At 56.9% G+C, this 14,852-nt stretch overlaps 2 protein-coding genes across 7 annotated transcripts in view; one reads left to right on the top strand and one right to left on the bottom strand.

Annotated features, from left to right (window-relative positions):
* Positions 1-58: 58 nt before the first annotated feature.
* On the top strand, positions 59-3,127 carry UBALD2 (UBA like domain containing 2). Its single transcript, XM_061455671.1, has 3 exons — positions 59-230; positions 753-815; positions 2,461-3,127. The coding sequence occupies exons 1-3, from the start codon at positions 111-113 to the stop codon at positions 2,779-2,781; spliced, it is 504 nt and encodes a 167-aa protein (XP_061311655.1). The 5' UTR covers positions 59-110; the 3' UTR covers positions 2,782-3,127.
* Positions 3,128-7,567: 4,440 nt separating this feature from the next.
* Positions 7,568-14,852, bottom strand: part of PRPSAP1 (phosphoribosyl pyrophosphate synthetase associated protein 1) — a 35,425-nt gene continuing 28,140 nt past the window's right edge. For all 6 annotated transcript variants that reach the window (XM_061455646.1, XM_061455642.1, XM_061455641.1 and 3 more), the window contains 3 exons: positions 9,741-9,811; positions 8,910-9,056; positions 7,568-8,344 (listed from right to left, as the gene is read on the bottom strand). In XM_061455646.1, coding sequence (XP_061311630.1) covers positions 8,186-8,344; positions 8,910-9,056; positions 9,741-9,811 — 377 coding nt within the window. In that variant the 3' untranslated portion in view covers positions 7,568-8,185. The remainder of the gene's footprint in view (positions 8,345-8,909; positions 9,057-9,740; positions 9,812-14,852) is intronic.

Genomic DNA, 14,852 nt, shown 5'->3' with positions numbered 1-14,852 from the left:
CCTCCCTCCCTCCCTCCCCCCCCCCCCCCCCCCCCCCCCCGGTGGATCCCGGTGCTCTCTGTGCCCCCCCCCCCGCCCCGCGGCCCGAGGCCGTGCGGGGCCGCCCGGCCATGTCCGTGAACATGGAGGAGCTGCGGCACCAGGTGATGATCAACCAGTTCGTGCTGGCGGCCGGCTGCGCCGCCGACCAGGCCAAGCAGCTGCTGCAGGCGGCCCACTGGCAGTTCGAGGTACGGGAACCCCCCCCCCAACCTCCGCACTCCACCGGGACCGAACACCCCCCCTCCTCCTTCAACCGGGGCACCCGCAGAGGCACGGGGCGGGGCGGGCAGGCTCATCCGCGGCCCACCGGCACGCGTGGACGGGCCGCTGCCCCCCCCCCAGCACACACGCGGCGGGGGGGGGGGACGGGACGGGACGGGGACGGGCCCCGAGCTCCCCCGGGGCTGTTTGTACCCCGGCCGTAACCCGAGCGCGGCCCGGGGCCGGCTGTAAACACAGAGTGGGCTGCACCGCGTCCGTAGGGCCCCCGACGTGAGGCGGGGGGGGAATGGCACGATCCCGAGTGCGCCGGGGAAGGGCAGCACCAGCCCCGCGTTAGGCCTGGCGTGGGAGGCAGGGGGGAAGCACCTATGGGTGCAGCCTGTGGTGGTCCCGCCGGGGTGTTGGGTGGGGGGGTGTGCCGGCGGTGGGGCACGGTGCCGTGTGCCCCCGCTATCCGGGTGCTGGAGCTGACAGCGTTGTCCCCACAGACAGCCCTGAGCGCCTTCTTCCAGGAGACCAACATCCCCAGCAGCCACCACCCCCCGCAGATGGTGAGTGGGGCCCGCACCCCATCCCCTCCCGACCCAAACCCGCTCTAACAGCGTCCAACACCCCCCCCCCCCAAAACCCCCTTCCCACCCCTCACCCCAGGACCCCCCACCCGGGGTGCGCGGGGCTCCGGGCTCCCCTGCCAGCCATATTGCTGGGGCCCGGAGCGCGGCGGATGTAAACACGAGCTAAGATGTCTGCCAGGAAGCAGCCTGTCCTGCGAGCATCGCCACGGAGCGGGGCCCCCAGAGCCCTGGGAGCCGGGGGGCGGCCCCGCTGTTGCCCCTCCTTGTCCCCGAGCACCGCTTGACCTTGGCCGAGGGCACGGCCCCCGGCCGGGGCAGGGAGCTGGGCCCCTCCGGGCGGTTTGCGTTGGGTTTGCTTTGGGTTTCCCGATGCCTTTTTCCTGTTGCAGGAACTCGGCGGTTCCTGCAGGAGCGGATCCGGCCTAAGCCGATTTCAACCCCCCCCCGCACCCCTTTTCTCTTTCCATGAGGGAAGCAGCAGCCGGCACCGCCGGCTCTGTCCCTTGGACAAAGCCATTTCAGGGCCCGGCTCCTGCCTAAACCCCTTCTGTCTCCATCCCTGCGCGCTCCTGCTGCCCTGGGCAGCCTGCAGGGGCTCAGCCCATGCAGAACCGTCGTTCCACAGCCCTCCCCTGTGTTTTCACACCACGATTCCCGGCGGGCGCTGCCGGAAGCGGGCTCTAAACCAGCTCTGCCGAAACCCATCCCGGGGCCGAGCGGGTCCCATGGAGCACAGCGGGTGCCCCATTGCCTCCCAGCCTGGCACAGGGGACAGCTCGCCCCATCCCCACAAAGCACCTTTCACCTTCTCCCCAGACACCCCCCTGCAGTTGGGGGGGGTGTTTGGCTGTTTCACCCCCCCCTGCACAGCTCAGGGTACGTGAGGGGCTCCATGGGTGCAGTTCCCATCTCTTTTCCCAGCAGCAGAGGACAAAGCAGTGCTCTGGTGGAGGGGGAGATGTCACCGTCACCCCCAGCACCCCACAGAACCCCCGCAGGATCCAGCTGTGGGGCAGGGACTGATCCTTCACCAGCCAAGCAGCTCCTTTATAGAGCCATAGACTGGGGTGAAGGGACCTTAAAGCTCCTCCAGCTCCAACCCCTGCCACGGGCAGGGACACCTTCCACTAGAGCAGCTTGCTGCACACTTTTCTACATATATATATAACACCCCTATATTCAAGAGTGCTTTGCTGAATTGGTTCCCCATCTGGGGCAGGGGGATGCCTGCCCTTCACTCTCTCTGCTGCAGTGGGGTATGAAGGGGAGTTGGGGGCCTCCTAAACCCCACTGCATCAGCCCCATCCCCACTGCTTCTCTCTGGGGGAGCAGCTGGCACCAGAGCAGTGGCTTCCTCCCCAAACCTGCCTCACTGCAGGGCTTCGAGCATCCAGGATGCTCCAGAATGTCCTTCCCAGCCTGGGCTGCTGGCCCTCCCCAGGCAGTCCTCCCCCCCCTTTTAAGGGAGCCACCAGACCCTTGGGTACCCCAAACTAAGCCAGAGGCAGACTCCGAGCATCCCTAGGGGCTGTGGGGTGCCGGGTGTGGGATGGGTCCCCATGGATGGGGTTGGGCTCCCAGACCAGACCGCTCTGACCCCCCCCTTTCCTCTGCCCCACAGATGTGCACCCCCAGCAACACCCCAGCCACGCCACCCAACTTCCCGGACGCTCTGGCCATGTTCTCCAAGCTGCGGACCTCCGAGAACCTGCAGAGCAGCAACAGCCCCATCACCTCCATGGCCTGCTCCCCCCCGGGCAGCTTCAGCCCCTTCTGGGCCTCCTCGCCCCCCAGCCACCAGCCGGCCTGGCTGCCCCCCTCCTCACCCACCGCCCATGGCCTGCACCACCACCTCCACCACGGGCAGCCCGCCTGGCCCCCCGCGCCCCCTCCCGCTGCCCCTCCACAGAAAGCCGTGGCCACCATGGACGGCCAGAGATAAGACTGGGATGGTGGAGGGGGGGGGCATTGGGAGGGGGGGATGAAGGAAGGGTGGGGGGTCCGGGCCAGGGCGTTGGGAGCGGGGGCTCCCTGAGCAGCGCACTGGAAGCGTTTTCTAGGATTTATTATTATTTGGGGGGGGGGGCACGAGAGCCCCTGCAGGAGGCGCCGGCTGGGCCTTTACACCCCCCCTTTCTTTTTTAAATCTATAGCTATAATATATAAATATATCTAATGTATATAAACCCAGAGAGAAGGAGGCAGCTGCTGGGTGTGCGTGGGGGGGGGGCCCTCTGGCTTCCCCCAGCATCCCTGCAGCAGGGCAGGAGAGGGAAAAGCGGGGGGGGGGAATAACACAAAATCAAGGGATGGAGGTTGCCATGGGGACACGGAGCCATTGCCCCCCCCCCCCCCCCCCCCCCCCCCAGCTCTGGACTCCCTGGGTGCTTCTTGCAGCACCCACAGCAAATGCGCCCCTCCTCTGGCTTCCCAAATCCAGCCTGGCTTCTTGCACAGACCCCCCTGACCCCCCCTCAGGGCCTGGGGTGGGGGGGGGGGGGGATATCAAGGTGAGGTCCCTGCGGGTGCTGTTCATGACCCTTGCCCAGGGAGGGGGCAGCAGGGGAGGTTTTTAGTTTTCAAATCAATCTTGCTTAAAAAAAATACAGAGAAAAGACCCAAAAAAAAAAAAAAAAGGCAAGGCCAGGGTGAAGTTTTCTATTAACTGAAAAATAATAAAAAAAAAGGCAAACAGAAGACATCCCATTTTTAACAGCAGGTGTCCAGCCTGGTCTCTCTGCTGGGAGCACGTCCCAGCAGGGCACTGGGGAAGGGGGTCATGGCGGGGGGGCCCACAGGAGCTGCCATAGCCCCTGGGAGGGTGCACCCTGAGGCAGGGGGAGCAGAGGGAAGGGGAGAGCCTGCAGGCATGGGGGTGTTAAGGTGGGGCCATCACCCACCTGTGCCTCGGCGCCGTGGGATACCTGGCGCTGCTGTGCTCAAGGCCAGGTGATACCTTCAGGTTGTCCCCCACTGCACCTGGGTCAGCAGCCCCCAGTGCCCACCATGGGATGGGCAGAGCCCTGGGGCGGCTCAGCCCTGGGCCCTGACCTCCCAAGCCACGACCTGTATCTCCAGCCTTCAAATCCCAGCCTGGTTTGTGTTGGAAGGGACCTTAAAGCTCATCCAGTTCCAACCCCCTGCAGACTGAACCCATCACCCCTTGTCCCATCACTCCAGTCCCTGATGAAGAGTCCCTCCCCAGCATCCTTGTAGCTCCCTTCAGACACAGGAAGCTTCTCTAAGCTCTCCACAAAGCTTCTCTTCTCCAGGCTCAACAGCCCCAACTTTCTCACCCTGTCTCCATACAGGAGGTGCTCCAGCCCCTCATCATCCTTGTGGCCTCCTCTGGACTTGCTCCAACAGCTCCATGTCCTTCTCATGTTGAGGACACCAGAACTGCACACAGTGCTCCAATGACATCAGTGTCATCAAATGACACTGACGGCGCGCCCAGCCCCTGGTTTGGTGCCTCCATAGCCCAGCTCCATCCCATGGAATAAACCCCCAGCCCCCACTGCCACACCGGCTCACGCCACGACCCACTGGGGCCAGAATCTTCCTAAATGGGAATGCAGCAGCTCCAGAGATGCCAGCAAGGGCTGGGGGGCTCAAGGGCAGCAGCAGAGCAGCCCCCAGGGCACCAGGAGAGCCCCGGGGCAGGACAGACCTGGCACAGCACGACAGGAAACAGGGAGGAAAGGGGGAAAGCTCCCAGCTGGGGCTGCTCACCACGGAGGGACACAGGCAGCACCCGGGGGGAGCTTGTGGCTGGTGCCCCCCCCGCTGGGCCCTGTCCTGCAGGGCAGTCAGTGCTGGGGGTGGGTTAAGCCCATCGACACCTGAGCCCGCCCATGGGTGAGGAGGGGCCTTGGCTGGCTCCGGTTATCCCAGTGCAGGTGGCACTGGGGGCACTCCCAAAGCAGGTTCCAGCTCGCTTTAGGGGAAGGAGGGGAGCGTTCCCCGCGGCCGGGGCAGGTTCTGGTGCTGGGCTCCAGACGGGAAAGCAGCCGGGTCGGTGCCGCCTTCCCAGCCATGGCGGCAGCGCTGCGAGGGGCAGGAGGGTGATGAAGGGGGGCCCCAGGAAGGGAGCAGGAAAGCAGCCGGGTGCTGCTCCCCCCTTGCAGCTTCATTGCCTTGGGCTGGGATTGGCCTTTGGCAGGAGCCAGGTGCTGCTGCTCAGCCCCACGGTGGGGCCGTGGGCTCCCACATGGGGTTCATGCAGGGTGGGGGGTGCCGGGGGCAGCACAGTCTGGGGGGGGCACCAGGGGCTGTTTTCAGCTGCCCCAGTGACACGTGGCTGTGGGCCGAGGGGTGCTGCTGACCCCTCCCTGTGTGTGAGGGGCAGGTCCCGAGCCAGAGTCCCCCCACATGGGCTGAGCATCACCACTGCTGGGTGGCTGCTGGGCCACCGGGGTTCTGGGGTGTCAGCAGGGGCGGACTGGCCTTCTCCTCATCCTCATCCATCTCCTCATCCTCTTGGTTTTCTCCCACCTCTTCCTTGTCCTCCTTTGCTGGGTGATGCAGGGGGCAAAGGCCAAGCTCCCTCCCAGGGTTACCAGCAGCAGCTCCCAAGCCTAGCGCCTCCTGGCTCATCCAGGTTTCCTCTTTCATGCAGGACTGTTCCTCCTTCACCTGAGTGGTCTCCTTGGGAAGATGCTGGTAGAGAGGAGGCTGGCAGGGGTGAGCCCCAGGGAGGGTCCCTGTGGACCAGACCTTGGTCCCTGCCCCAGGAGACACCAGGAAGAGCATGTCCCCGCGCCACTCAGTGCCGTGCAGGATGAGGTCCCTCTCTGGTCCCCACCACTGCTGGGTTTAGCCCTTGGATGAGCCAAGGGGACTTGGGGTGGGAGATGAGGCCCATGAGGTGCTGATGGAGCCTCTCTGCTGCCCAAGGAACAGACGCAGTTCCCAGCTGCAGGTCAGGAGTGGGGAAGGGAAGGATGGAGGTGGTGGGACCGGAGCTCCAGGGCTGTGGAGCCTCCAGCCGGCCGAGCTGAGGGCGCTGGCTCCCTTGGACCCACAGCTCACAGCGTGACAACCCCTGTCAGCACGGGGAGGACCCAGAGCAGCGGTTCAGCCCCGACTCTTCCTCCCCAAAACTCCATCCCTTCCCCAGCGGCAGCGAAGCCCCACGGACCACCGGCTCCTCGGGCTTAAACCAGACCTTGTTCTAAAGGCAGCGCGGCCCTGGGGAAGGGAACTGGGAGAGCCGCTGCCTTGGAGATGCTGCTCTCGTTCGCTGCCTCCTTCTCCAGCGGCCCCACGTCAGCACCCACGGAGTCAACCCAGGAGCCGGGGCCTGCGGCGGCTCCGTGCCTGGCAGCGGCCCCTGCCCTGTCCGTGTCCCCCTGCCGGCTGCTCCCAGCCCGGGGCGGCCGCATTCCCCTGGCGCAGGGCCCCAGGCGGCTGCACAGCGCTGGGGAGGTCACAAGCAGGAGCCCAGGGTCCAGCGCTGCTGCGGCCCACGACAGGAGGGGACCCGGGCTGAGCGGAGAACGGGAGCGGGAGCGGGAGCCCGAGCCCGGCCCCGGCCCTCTGCTCCCCGGGGGTGGCGAGCGCTGCCCCGCCTGCTCCTTATTGGCCACCGCCCGCCGCTCCTCGACGCCGATTGGCAGAGCCCCCCGGCAGGGGGCGGGGCTGCGGAGCACCCCTGGCGCCCCGCGGCCTCCTCCGGTCCCGCAGCTCCTGTCCCGGCCCCGCTCCCGTGCACCGGGCTCTGGCCGGGGGGTGAAGGGATGGGGACACCCGGGCACGGAGCTGCAGGCTCCGGAGCTCCGCAGACACCCCCGGGGCAGCTCACAGCCCTAAAGCGGCACGGTGGGAAGGACCCTGGGCTGAGGATCCATGGCAGTCAAGGCCCTGGCTCCATCGGGCCAGGCAGATGCTGTGTCCATTCCAGCCCCAAGCCACCATCTCCCCCTGACCTTGGGGTACCAGCTTTCCTAAAGCAGGCAGGGATTTGGAGACAGCTCCTGGCTTCACGCCAGCCAACTGCTTCTGGTGTCTAGTGTTCCCTTCAGGAACACTGAGCACAGCTCAGGCTTTGGTGCTGACTACAACCCACAGGGCACGGCTCAACCCTTTGCTCACTTGGGGCTGCGGCTTCAATGCTCTCTACCCAAAGCAAGCCCATAATGGGGTAAGAACAGGCAACAAGCCCTGACGTTGCTGCTGGCAGGTGTGACAAACAACGGGGAGGGAAGAGCAGTGCTGCTCACATCTCCCAGGAGAAAAAGCATGGTCCAATGCTAGCTCAGAGCAAGGGGTTACATGCAGACATCTGCATGGACTCCACACACTCCAATAGATGCATTCCATAACCCTCCCAGCACCAGACTGTGTGCCCGGAACAGGCTGAGGAGCCACACTGCTCCCAGAGCAGAGCTGGGACTTGTTCCTAGTACCTGGAAAACACAGGAAGCCCAGCCCCAGCCTTAAGCCCTCACCCAGCCCTGCTGGAGATGACCCACCTGCTCCGAGCCCCCGTGTCCCCTCCCCAACTCTGAGCCTGGCCACTCTGGTGCTGGGCACACTTGTTTATTGCTGCTGAGGCTGGCCCTGCCCAGGCACTACCTGGCCCTCAGCACCCTGGACCACATTTAGATGGTGGAGGGGAAGAGAAGGATATGGGCAGAAGTTGAAGGGTCTGTTAGTGACAGCAGTGCACTCTGGAAGCAAGGGATTTGTTCCTCAGCAGGCTGGGAAGTGGTACATGTTTTACTGGAGTGTTTGTCTGCCTCAGCAAGGGGAAGATCACAGTTAGGGAATTTATTCTTCCGTCATCCTGCAGACAAAGCCCTTCACAAGCCCCTTGTGCTGCCTTCTCAAGTGTCCCCTCCAGCCAAGGATTAGCGTCACACAAGAAAGGAACAAGCTGTGAGTCCTGCTTCCCTGTGGAAGGGGCTGCAAGCTGCCAAGTGAGCCTGCTTACAGCAACAGCCCCACAGGCCAGGCATAGCGGCTGTTCAGAGGGGATGGGCTGCACAGGAGGCACCAAACCTGAATATCCTCTGCTTGGTAGCAGGGTCAGTGTTAGTGTTTTGGAGAGCAGAGCTGCACTCCCCATCCCCACGAGACTCTGCCACAACTCAGCAGCCCCAAGCAGCTCCAGGAACAGTGCCTGCGGTTGCAGTGCAGACAAGTGTTCAAGCAAGGACCAAGACCCTCATGTGCTTTGCCCCTGCAGAACAAGAATGACCCAAAGCTCACAAAATGCAATGGCTCCAGCCCCTGACTGAAACCCTTCATGCTCCTACAGGAATAAAGTTGTCTTCTGCCTATAACTGATGCCTTTTCAGACGTTTCCTTCTCTTGTGGAAGCCAGGCCACGGGCAGCACCAGGTCTAGTCGTCGACAGTGATGTTGCGAAAGAGATAAGCCATGGACTCGCCGTTGTGGATTCGTCGGATGGCTTCAGAGAGAATCAAACTGACATCCACAGTCTTTATCTTGGGGCACTGCAGCTTCTGGACCTCGTGAGGAACTGTGTTGGTTACTACCACCTATGGAGTATCAGAAAGAAAAGAGCATCAGTTGTGCTGCTGATACTCGCCCCCACTGAGCCCCCCGAGTGGTGGTGTACTGCTGCTGCTGTGCAGGTCAGGGGAGAGCTCCTTGTGCGTCCGAATAAAGAGTATAAGAAATGGTCTCCCCAGGTGACAGTTACTGCTGAGGGAGCCAGCATCACCAACTCCACAACAGCCACCTCCACACAGGCTGAGGGGTCCATGTCAACTGCAGCAGCTGATACACTTGTGTGAGGTTTGAAGTATCCTCCTCCTGTACACAGGACTGATCTGATCCCAATAAGGATTCATCACACTGATCCTGATCTCAATAAGGATTCACATACATGATTCTTCTTCCCCCTCCTGCCCATGAAGAGCTCAGGAACTGAAAGCTGATGTTTTAGCTTAAGCAGCATGATGACGAAAACTGACAACTGGAATGACTAGACATCAGTCATTCCAGAGATGAGCTATGGGGCGGGAGAAGAACATCAGTTGGTGGGTTTTGGTGCCCTACATCAATCCAGCCCCCAGAGCCTCAGTCAGAGAGCAGACCCACCTCATCGATGGAGGATTCCTCGATGAGACGGGGGGCATCTGCTGACAGGAGCCCATGAGTAGCCATCACAAAGATCTTGTAGGCTCCACGCTCTTTCAGGATCTCTGCAGCAGCAACAAAGCTTTCCACATCATCAATGATATCATCCTGAGAAGACACAGAAATACCATCAAACCCAAAGCTGACTGTGCCTGCAGGCCAGGAGTGGATCTTCAAGGCACTGCAGCTTTGGCCACATGTAAAACAGAAACCCTAGCTATTTCAGCTGCTGTTGGATGTGAGGACAGCCACCTGTGAATGCCATTTCCCTCATGGACAGACCCTTCTGCTGGTATGCAGAACAAACATCGTGTCTTGGAAACAAAGGAGTCCCTGCACCACACCAACAGAGCTTCCCTTCAGCAAGGTGGGTTTTATCACGGCGACAGTAGCTGTGTGTTGATGACTTACACTGCAGCATGGCACAGCAAGGATGAGAAGCCCAGCAAGACTTTCTGGATGGTTGTGGGGCAGGGTGGGGGGGGGAGTGTTTAAACATTCCAGAAGATTTCTCTGCGTGTCCTGGATTTGTGGAGTATTTATAGAAATGTGACCTTTGCAGCTTCAAAGGAGCAAGGACAATTCAGGGCTTAAAGCACTGAAGTACAAAGGGTTTCAACACAAAGCTGACATAACCAAAGCCACCAGGAAAACTGGAGAAAACAGTGGCAACAATCACATTCCCAACCCTCCCCGAGCAGTTCCTCCTCTTCTCTAGGATAAAGCAGGTCAACAGAAGATGCTGGGAGGAAGCCACCCCCCTCCCACCCCTCCTCTCCATCACACTCATACCACAATGATGGCAATTCTTCCTCCAACATCTCCAACCACAGTTATTGGTGGTTTCTCCTTGGCCATCATCACTAAAGAATAAGAAGAAAGAAAAGGCCAGGTCAGTTACCCTTGAGTCAAACCACAACAGCTCCACCACACAAGAGGCCCAGCCTTTAACTACATCTTTCACTGGTGTGCAGACACATGCTTCATGTTATCCTGACACCCACCTAAACAGGTAACCACTGGTTTAATCATTGTTTTCATAGAATCCCAGACTGGTTTGGGTTGGAAGGGACCTTAAAGCTCATCCAGTTCCAACCCCTGCCACAGGCACGGACACCTTCCACTAGAACACAGTGCTCCAAGCCCCTGTGTCCAACCTGGCCTTGAACCCTGCCAGGGATGGGGCAGCCACAGCTTCTTTGGGCACCCTGTGCCAGTGCCTCAGCACCCTCACAGGGTGCCTAAGATCTAAGCTAAATCTATCCTCTTCCAGTTTAAAACCATTCCCTTCTTTCTCCCCTCCTCCATTTCCCCTGAAATAAAGAGTAGTGCTGCACAAAGATGAAACTCTCTGCTTCTGTAGGGACCTTGTACTGACCTCAGACAGGAGCCAAATCCAAACATCCAACAGCCCCCTGTGCAAGGGAAGCTCCAAAGCAGCACCTCATTTATGGGCAGTATCAGTGACTCTGTGTGCTCCAGAACAGGACTTGAAGAAAAAGGGTATCTCCTGACTGGGAACATCAAATGGGCTCTGAGCAACACCTCTCAAGGGCTTTACAAGTGCAGTTCTTCACCTGCTGGACCCACAAAATCCTCTGAAGGCTTTGGGACCCACACTGCAGCCTGCTTGCTCTCTCTCATCTCACCAAACACAAGGCTCTTTCAGAGGGTGTAAGGACCTTAAAAATACCTGCTCTGCAATTTGCTTCTGCAAACTTCTGATAAGTGTTTGTTTTAAAGAGCAGGACAAACCCAGTTCTTTAAGCTCAGTGCAAGCAATAATTGGAAGCAAAAGGACACACTGATGAGCTGCTTGACACATGGTGAAGAGATGTACTGGGAAAGCAGTGCCATGCTGCCTGCCTAACTGTGCACTGACATGGGTCATGCAAAAAGTACATCTGTAACAGGCTTTATCCTGAAAGCAGTAGGAAAAATAACAGAGAAATGAACTAGGGTGCACTGAGGGTGTCCACATGTAGCACCAGACTGCAATCAGCCTCTGATACAGGCCTTGTCCATAAGCCAAACCTGTCACCTGCCAGAGGTTTATACAGTGAATGCAGCACACAAAGGACACAGGGGGGGGCACATGTGGGCCATCAGGTGACAATCTGGGCTGATCTAACCACTGAAGCAAAGAGGAACATCCAGCATTTGTAACACTTACCTGCCCCACCTGCACTCCCCAGGTTTTAGGCTCTCTATGGGGAGTGCAAAGTGTCCTACCAAGGCCACAGAGGCTTCTCCAGTGCCAAGGGGGTTTGGACGCCCTAACAAGGGAGACTTTTCTCCTTTAAGATAACCTACTTTGATGAATACCTGAGCAGCATGAGAACACAAGCCAGTGCCCATTAAAAAGCCTGTCTGAAAAGTGATTTCTGGCCTCCTGAGTCACAAAGGTCCTGCACAAAACTCCCCATCCTGCACAGCGGGCTGCTGCAGCACTATTCCCACAACTCCTCAGTGCCTGGGAATGCTGAGTGAGTCAGTCTGAGGGATGGGATGAAGGCAATTACGAGGACCACAGCTCCAGAGATTCATGTGGAGACGTGTTCTTCACACACATGACCAGCTCCACAGACTGGCTCTCCATAAGCTGACCAAAACTGTACAGAAGGTGGCCAAAAGTTCTGGTTTGACCAAAGTTACATTACTCACTGCTGGGTATTGCAGGTAAAGTCACAGCTACCTTGGACATGGAAGAGTTAACTGCTTTTTGGAGCAGATTCTCAGCTTTCCTTGCATCATTCCTGAGTCTATCAAATGCAAAGTCACATCTAAATCCTGAAGGGATAATATTCTTAGGAGAAAGAAAAACTAAGATTAAGCATCACAAGAGATAAGCAGACCATACATTTCAATTCTAGGCACTACCTACCTGCTTGGATTAGTTATTAGCTTGTTATCTAGCTTGGGCAGGAACAGAACTCCCAGCAGGAGCTGTGGAATACCAAAAGGATTCCACATGGCTGCTGTCCCACCATTGGTGTGCATCCACAAGTGAGACCCATTTCCAACAGCCAGGCCAGGGAAAAACCCCTTCTAAGCAAAAAACAGGCCCAAGGAGCTGAAATGCACCAGTTTTACCCAGAAACACATGAAGTTTCAGTAAATCCATTCCATAAAGGAAGCAGCCCCATTCCTTGCTATGCTCAAAGGCTAACACAGCAGCTACAACCTGAGCAGCACTTCCCATCTCTTGGGGTTTAAATGCTGTATTTCAATTCTCCTTTAGTTTTCAGGGATGGTAGGCAACATGTGGACCTACCCGGATCCTAAAGAGATGTTCTCCCTTTTTCTTGTTCAATTTTCTCTGCAAAAAAAGAGAAAACAATTGCAAGCCAAAGATCTACCCACAACCACATCAAATCCAGTGTGAAGAGAGCTTACACAGGGGTTACTGCAGCCAGATTCTTTTGCTTTCAAAAATCTTTGACCATAAAGATGTGCTATGAAAAGGTAAAACACGATTCAAGTAATAAAGAACATTTTCCTTCTCAGACACAAAATCCTCTGTTTGTGTGTAGAAAAGAGAGGGCAACAGAAGGAAGCCAGAGCTGTACTTCTGCCTGGTGTAACCCCTTGGATTATGTAGGCGTTTAAGTTAAAAGAGTTGCTGGGGTTTTTCTGGAGTCAGAAAAGATGCTTGTGGTACTTGTAGCTTCAGGGGAGGATGATAAAGAACAGAGGGGAAAAGAACTCAAACCAACCACCAGTTATATAAAACAAGAATATCAAAGAACACAGAGGGGTGGTAGGGATAGAAGTTCATCAGCCAAACATTTGAACCTGCACTTTCATTCTGATATAATATACACTAAAGCACCTCACATTAAAAGCAGTTTTATCACTGGCACAAAGAACCAGCATTCCCAGGTGCATAAGCCTGTTACAGTCAAAAATGGATTAAGAAATCATAGAATGGTTTGGGCTGGAAGGGACATCAAAACTCATCCAGTTCCAACGCCAATGGTAAATGCTAAACCCAGTTCTGTTTCGGAGCTGCCAGTGTGGATTAAAGTGATAATTACCAAGAAGAAGAATGTTGCATTTGCAACAGAGTCCATGAACAAGAAGCTGCTCAAGCTGTTCTGTGAGATAGACCTGGAAGGAGAGATAACAGCCCCAAGCCCAGCCTGAACACAGGGAAGAGACAGGGGTAGGACCCAGACTTTCTCCCCTCCCCAGTTTGCTGGGCTCTGGGCTGGAAGCAGACCAGCAGCTATCTATAGAAGGGACTGAAATGATTTAACAGATGGTGCCCCACTCCTTTTCTCTAGGAAACATGTAGAGTCCACATGCATTTGGTAAAGCACAGCCCCAAACCAGCTGCAAGTCTGGAGCCACAAAGAGCACACGATCAAAGAGAACAACTTTGGAGCGGCACCCTCTCCCAAAGGCTCTGATTTCTGTGCTCTGAGTGATGTGAGCTGCTGCTGCTTCAGCACAGCACTTGAAGAACTGCAACTAGAAGTACCTTTGGCACTTTCCTGTTATAGCTCCATACGACATCAAACCAGAGCATCAAATGAGACTACACTCTCAGGACAATAAATAAGCTATTACACTATGTAAGACTCCCTGGAAGTGCATGATCTCTACTAGAATAGGGATAAAAGGTGCACACCAGGAGGCAGGAGCTCAGCCAACTCACTAGGAAGCCCATGAAGAATAGCATTAAAGCACAAGTCATCACTGCAGGTCTCTGGGGCTGCTCCCAGATGTAGCTTCACCTTTCTTCTGGCTGGAACACAACTCAGGGAATGCTGAACTGCAGCGTCTGGAGAGGGAGGACAGGCTGCTCCACACCAGTATAGTTGTAGCTCAGAGGAGGATGCTCCAGGGTTTAGTCACAGCCACCTTCTAACTGCCCAGACCCAGGTTTGTGGTAGTTGAGCCCTGCAGAATGCTTCTGCTTTGACACCCAGAGGTTTTTCTGGCCAGCTTTGATGTAAGGAAGCATACAGCTCTGAATAGCATGTGTCCTAACATTCACAAACCACACAGGGGCACAGCTGCACCCTACTTCACTCTGCCATCACACATTACACCACTGGGATTGCTGATGGTGGCACAAGTGGCAGGAAGAGCTGGCCACCAGGTTTGATTTATGTGCCACTTGAGGTGCAAAGACACTTCTCCAATGCCTGAATCAGACAAGAAAAGAGGCGTATAAAAGAGAGGAAATGCAGACACTCACAGCATTGCCATCCCTCTCCCCGGATAGCTGCACTTCCACGTCTGCCTGGCAGAGCACAGCTCCACAACAGAGGCTGCAACACAACCAGGACGCACTAGAAGCTCCCAGACTGCTTCTAGACACACAGCACCTCAGTATTCTGCACCTCCAGCAGCAGAGCCCAGCTCACTCAAAGCCAGGGATCTATCAGATTAGACAACTAGAGACAAAAGCAACTTTCTCCTGAGAGCTTTGGACAAGTTGGCCCCATAATCCACCCCAGTGACAGACAGCTACCAAGCCACAGCTTGACTGTGTTACATCTGTGCCTTAGGCATGCAGGATGTAAGGTCATTAGTCAAGTTTTTGCAGGAGATGAAATGAGAATGTGGTGATCCACAGCAGATTAATTGTGTGAGGACTGAAAACCATTTTGCACTGGAATCATAATTAAACTGGACAAGGGCACATCTCTGTTTGAGCTGCCATTTACCAGCAGCACAAGCTCCCACAGCTGAGCTTCCTTGAAGTGAAATAGAAGTAAGAATGCAGTCACATCAATGCCCTGGCAGCAAACGTCAGCTAGTGACATTCTGGAGGACAGCATCCTCTTCAGAGTAGGTGGGGAAGGAAAAGGCCAAGGGTAACCACATACATTCCTGTTTTGTCGGAAGGGCATGAAAAAATCCCCTTTGGACAGGGGACAAGCAGGATGAAGT

This window comes from Pezoporus flaviventris, unplaced genomic scaffold, assembly GCF_033815535.1.
Source record: "Pezoporus flaviventris isolate CSIRO_AGI_PZ_B2104156 unplaced genomic scaffold, CSIRO_AGI_Pfla_v1 ptg000020l, whole genome shotgun sequence".
NCBI lineage: Eukaryota > Metazoa > Chordata > Aves > Psittaciformes > Psittacidae > Pezoporus > Pezoporus flaviventris.
This window is presented reverse-complemented; position numbering and strand designations above follow the sequence as displayed.

Bases quoted from the DNA above. Each gene is read 5' to 3' on its own strand.
- UBALD2 (XM_061455671.1), top strand. From the start codon at position 111: ATGTCCGTGAACATGGAGGAGCTGCGGCACCAGGTGATGATCAACCAG. The intron at 231-752 runs GTACGGGAACCC...TTGTCCCCACAG, and splicing joins CGGCCCACTGGCAGTTCGAG to ACAGCCCTGAGCGCCTTCTT. The intron at 816-2,460 runs GTGAGTGGGGCC...TCTGCCCCACAG, and splicing joins GCCACCACCCCCCGCAGATG to ATGTGCACCCCCAGCAACAC.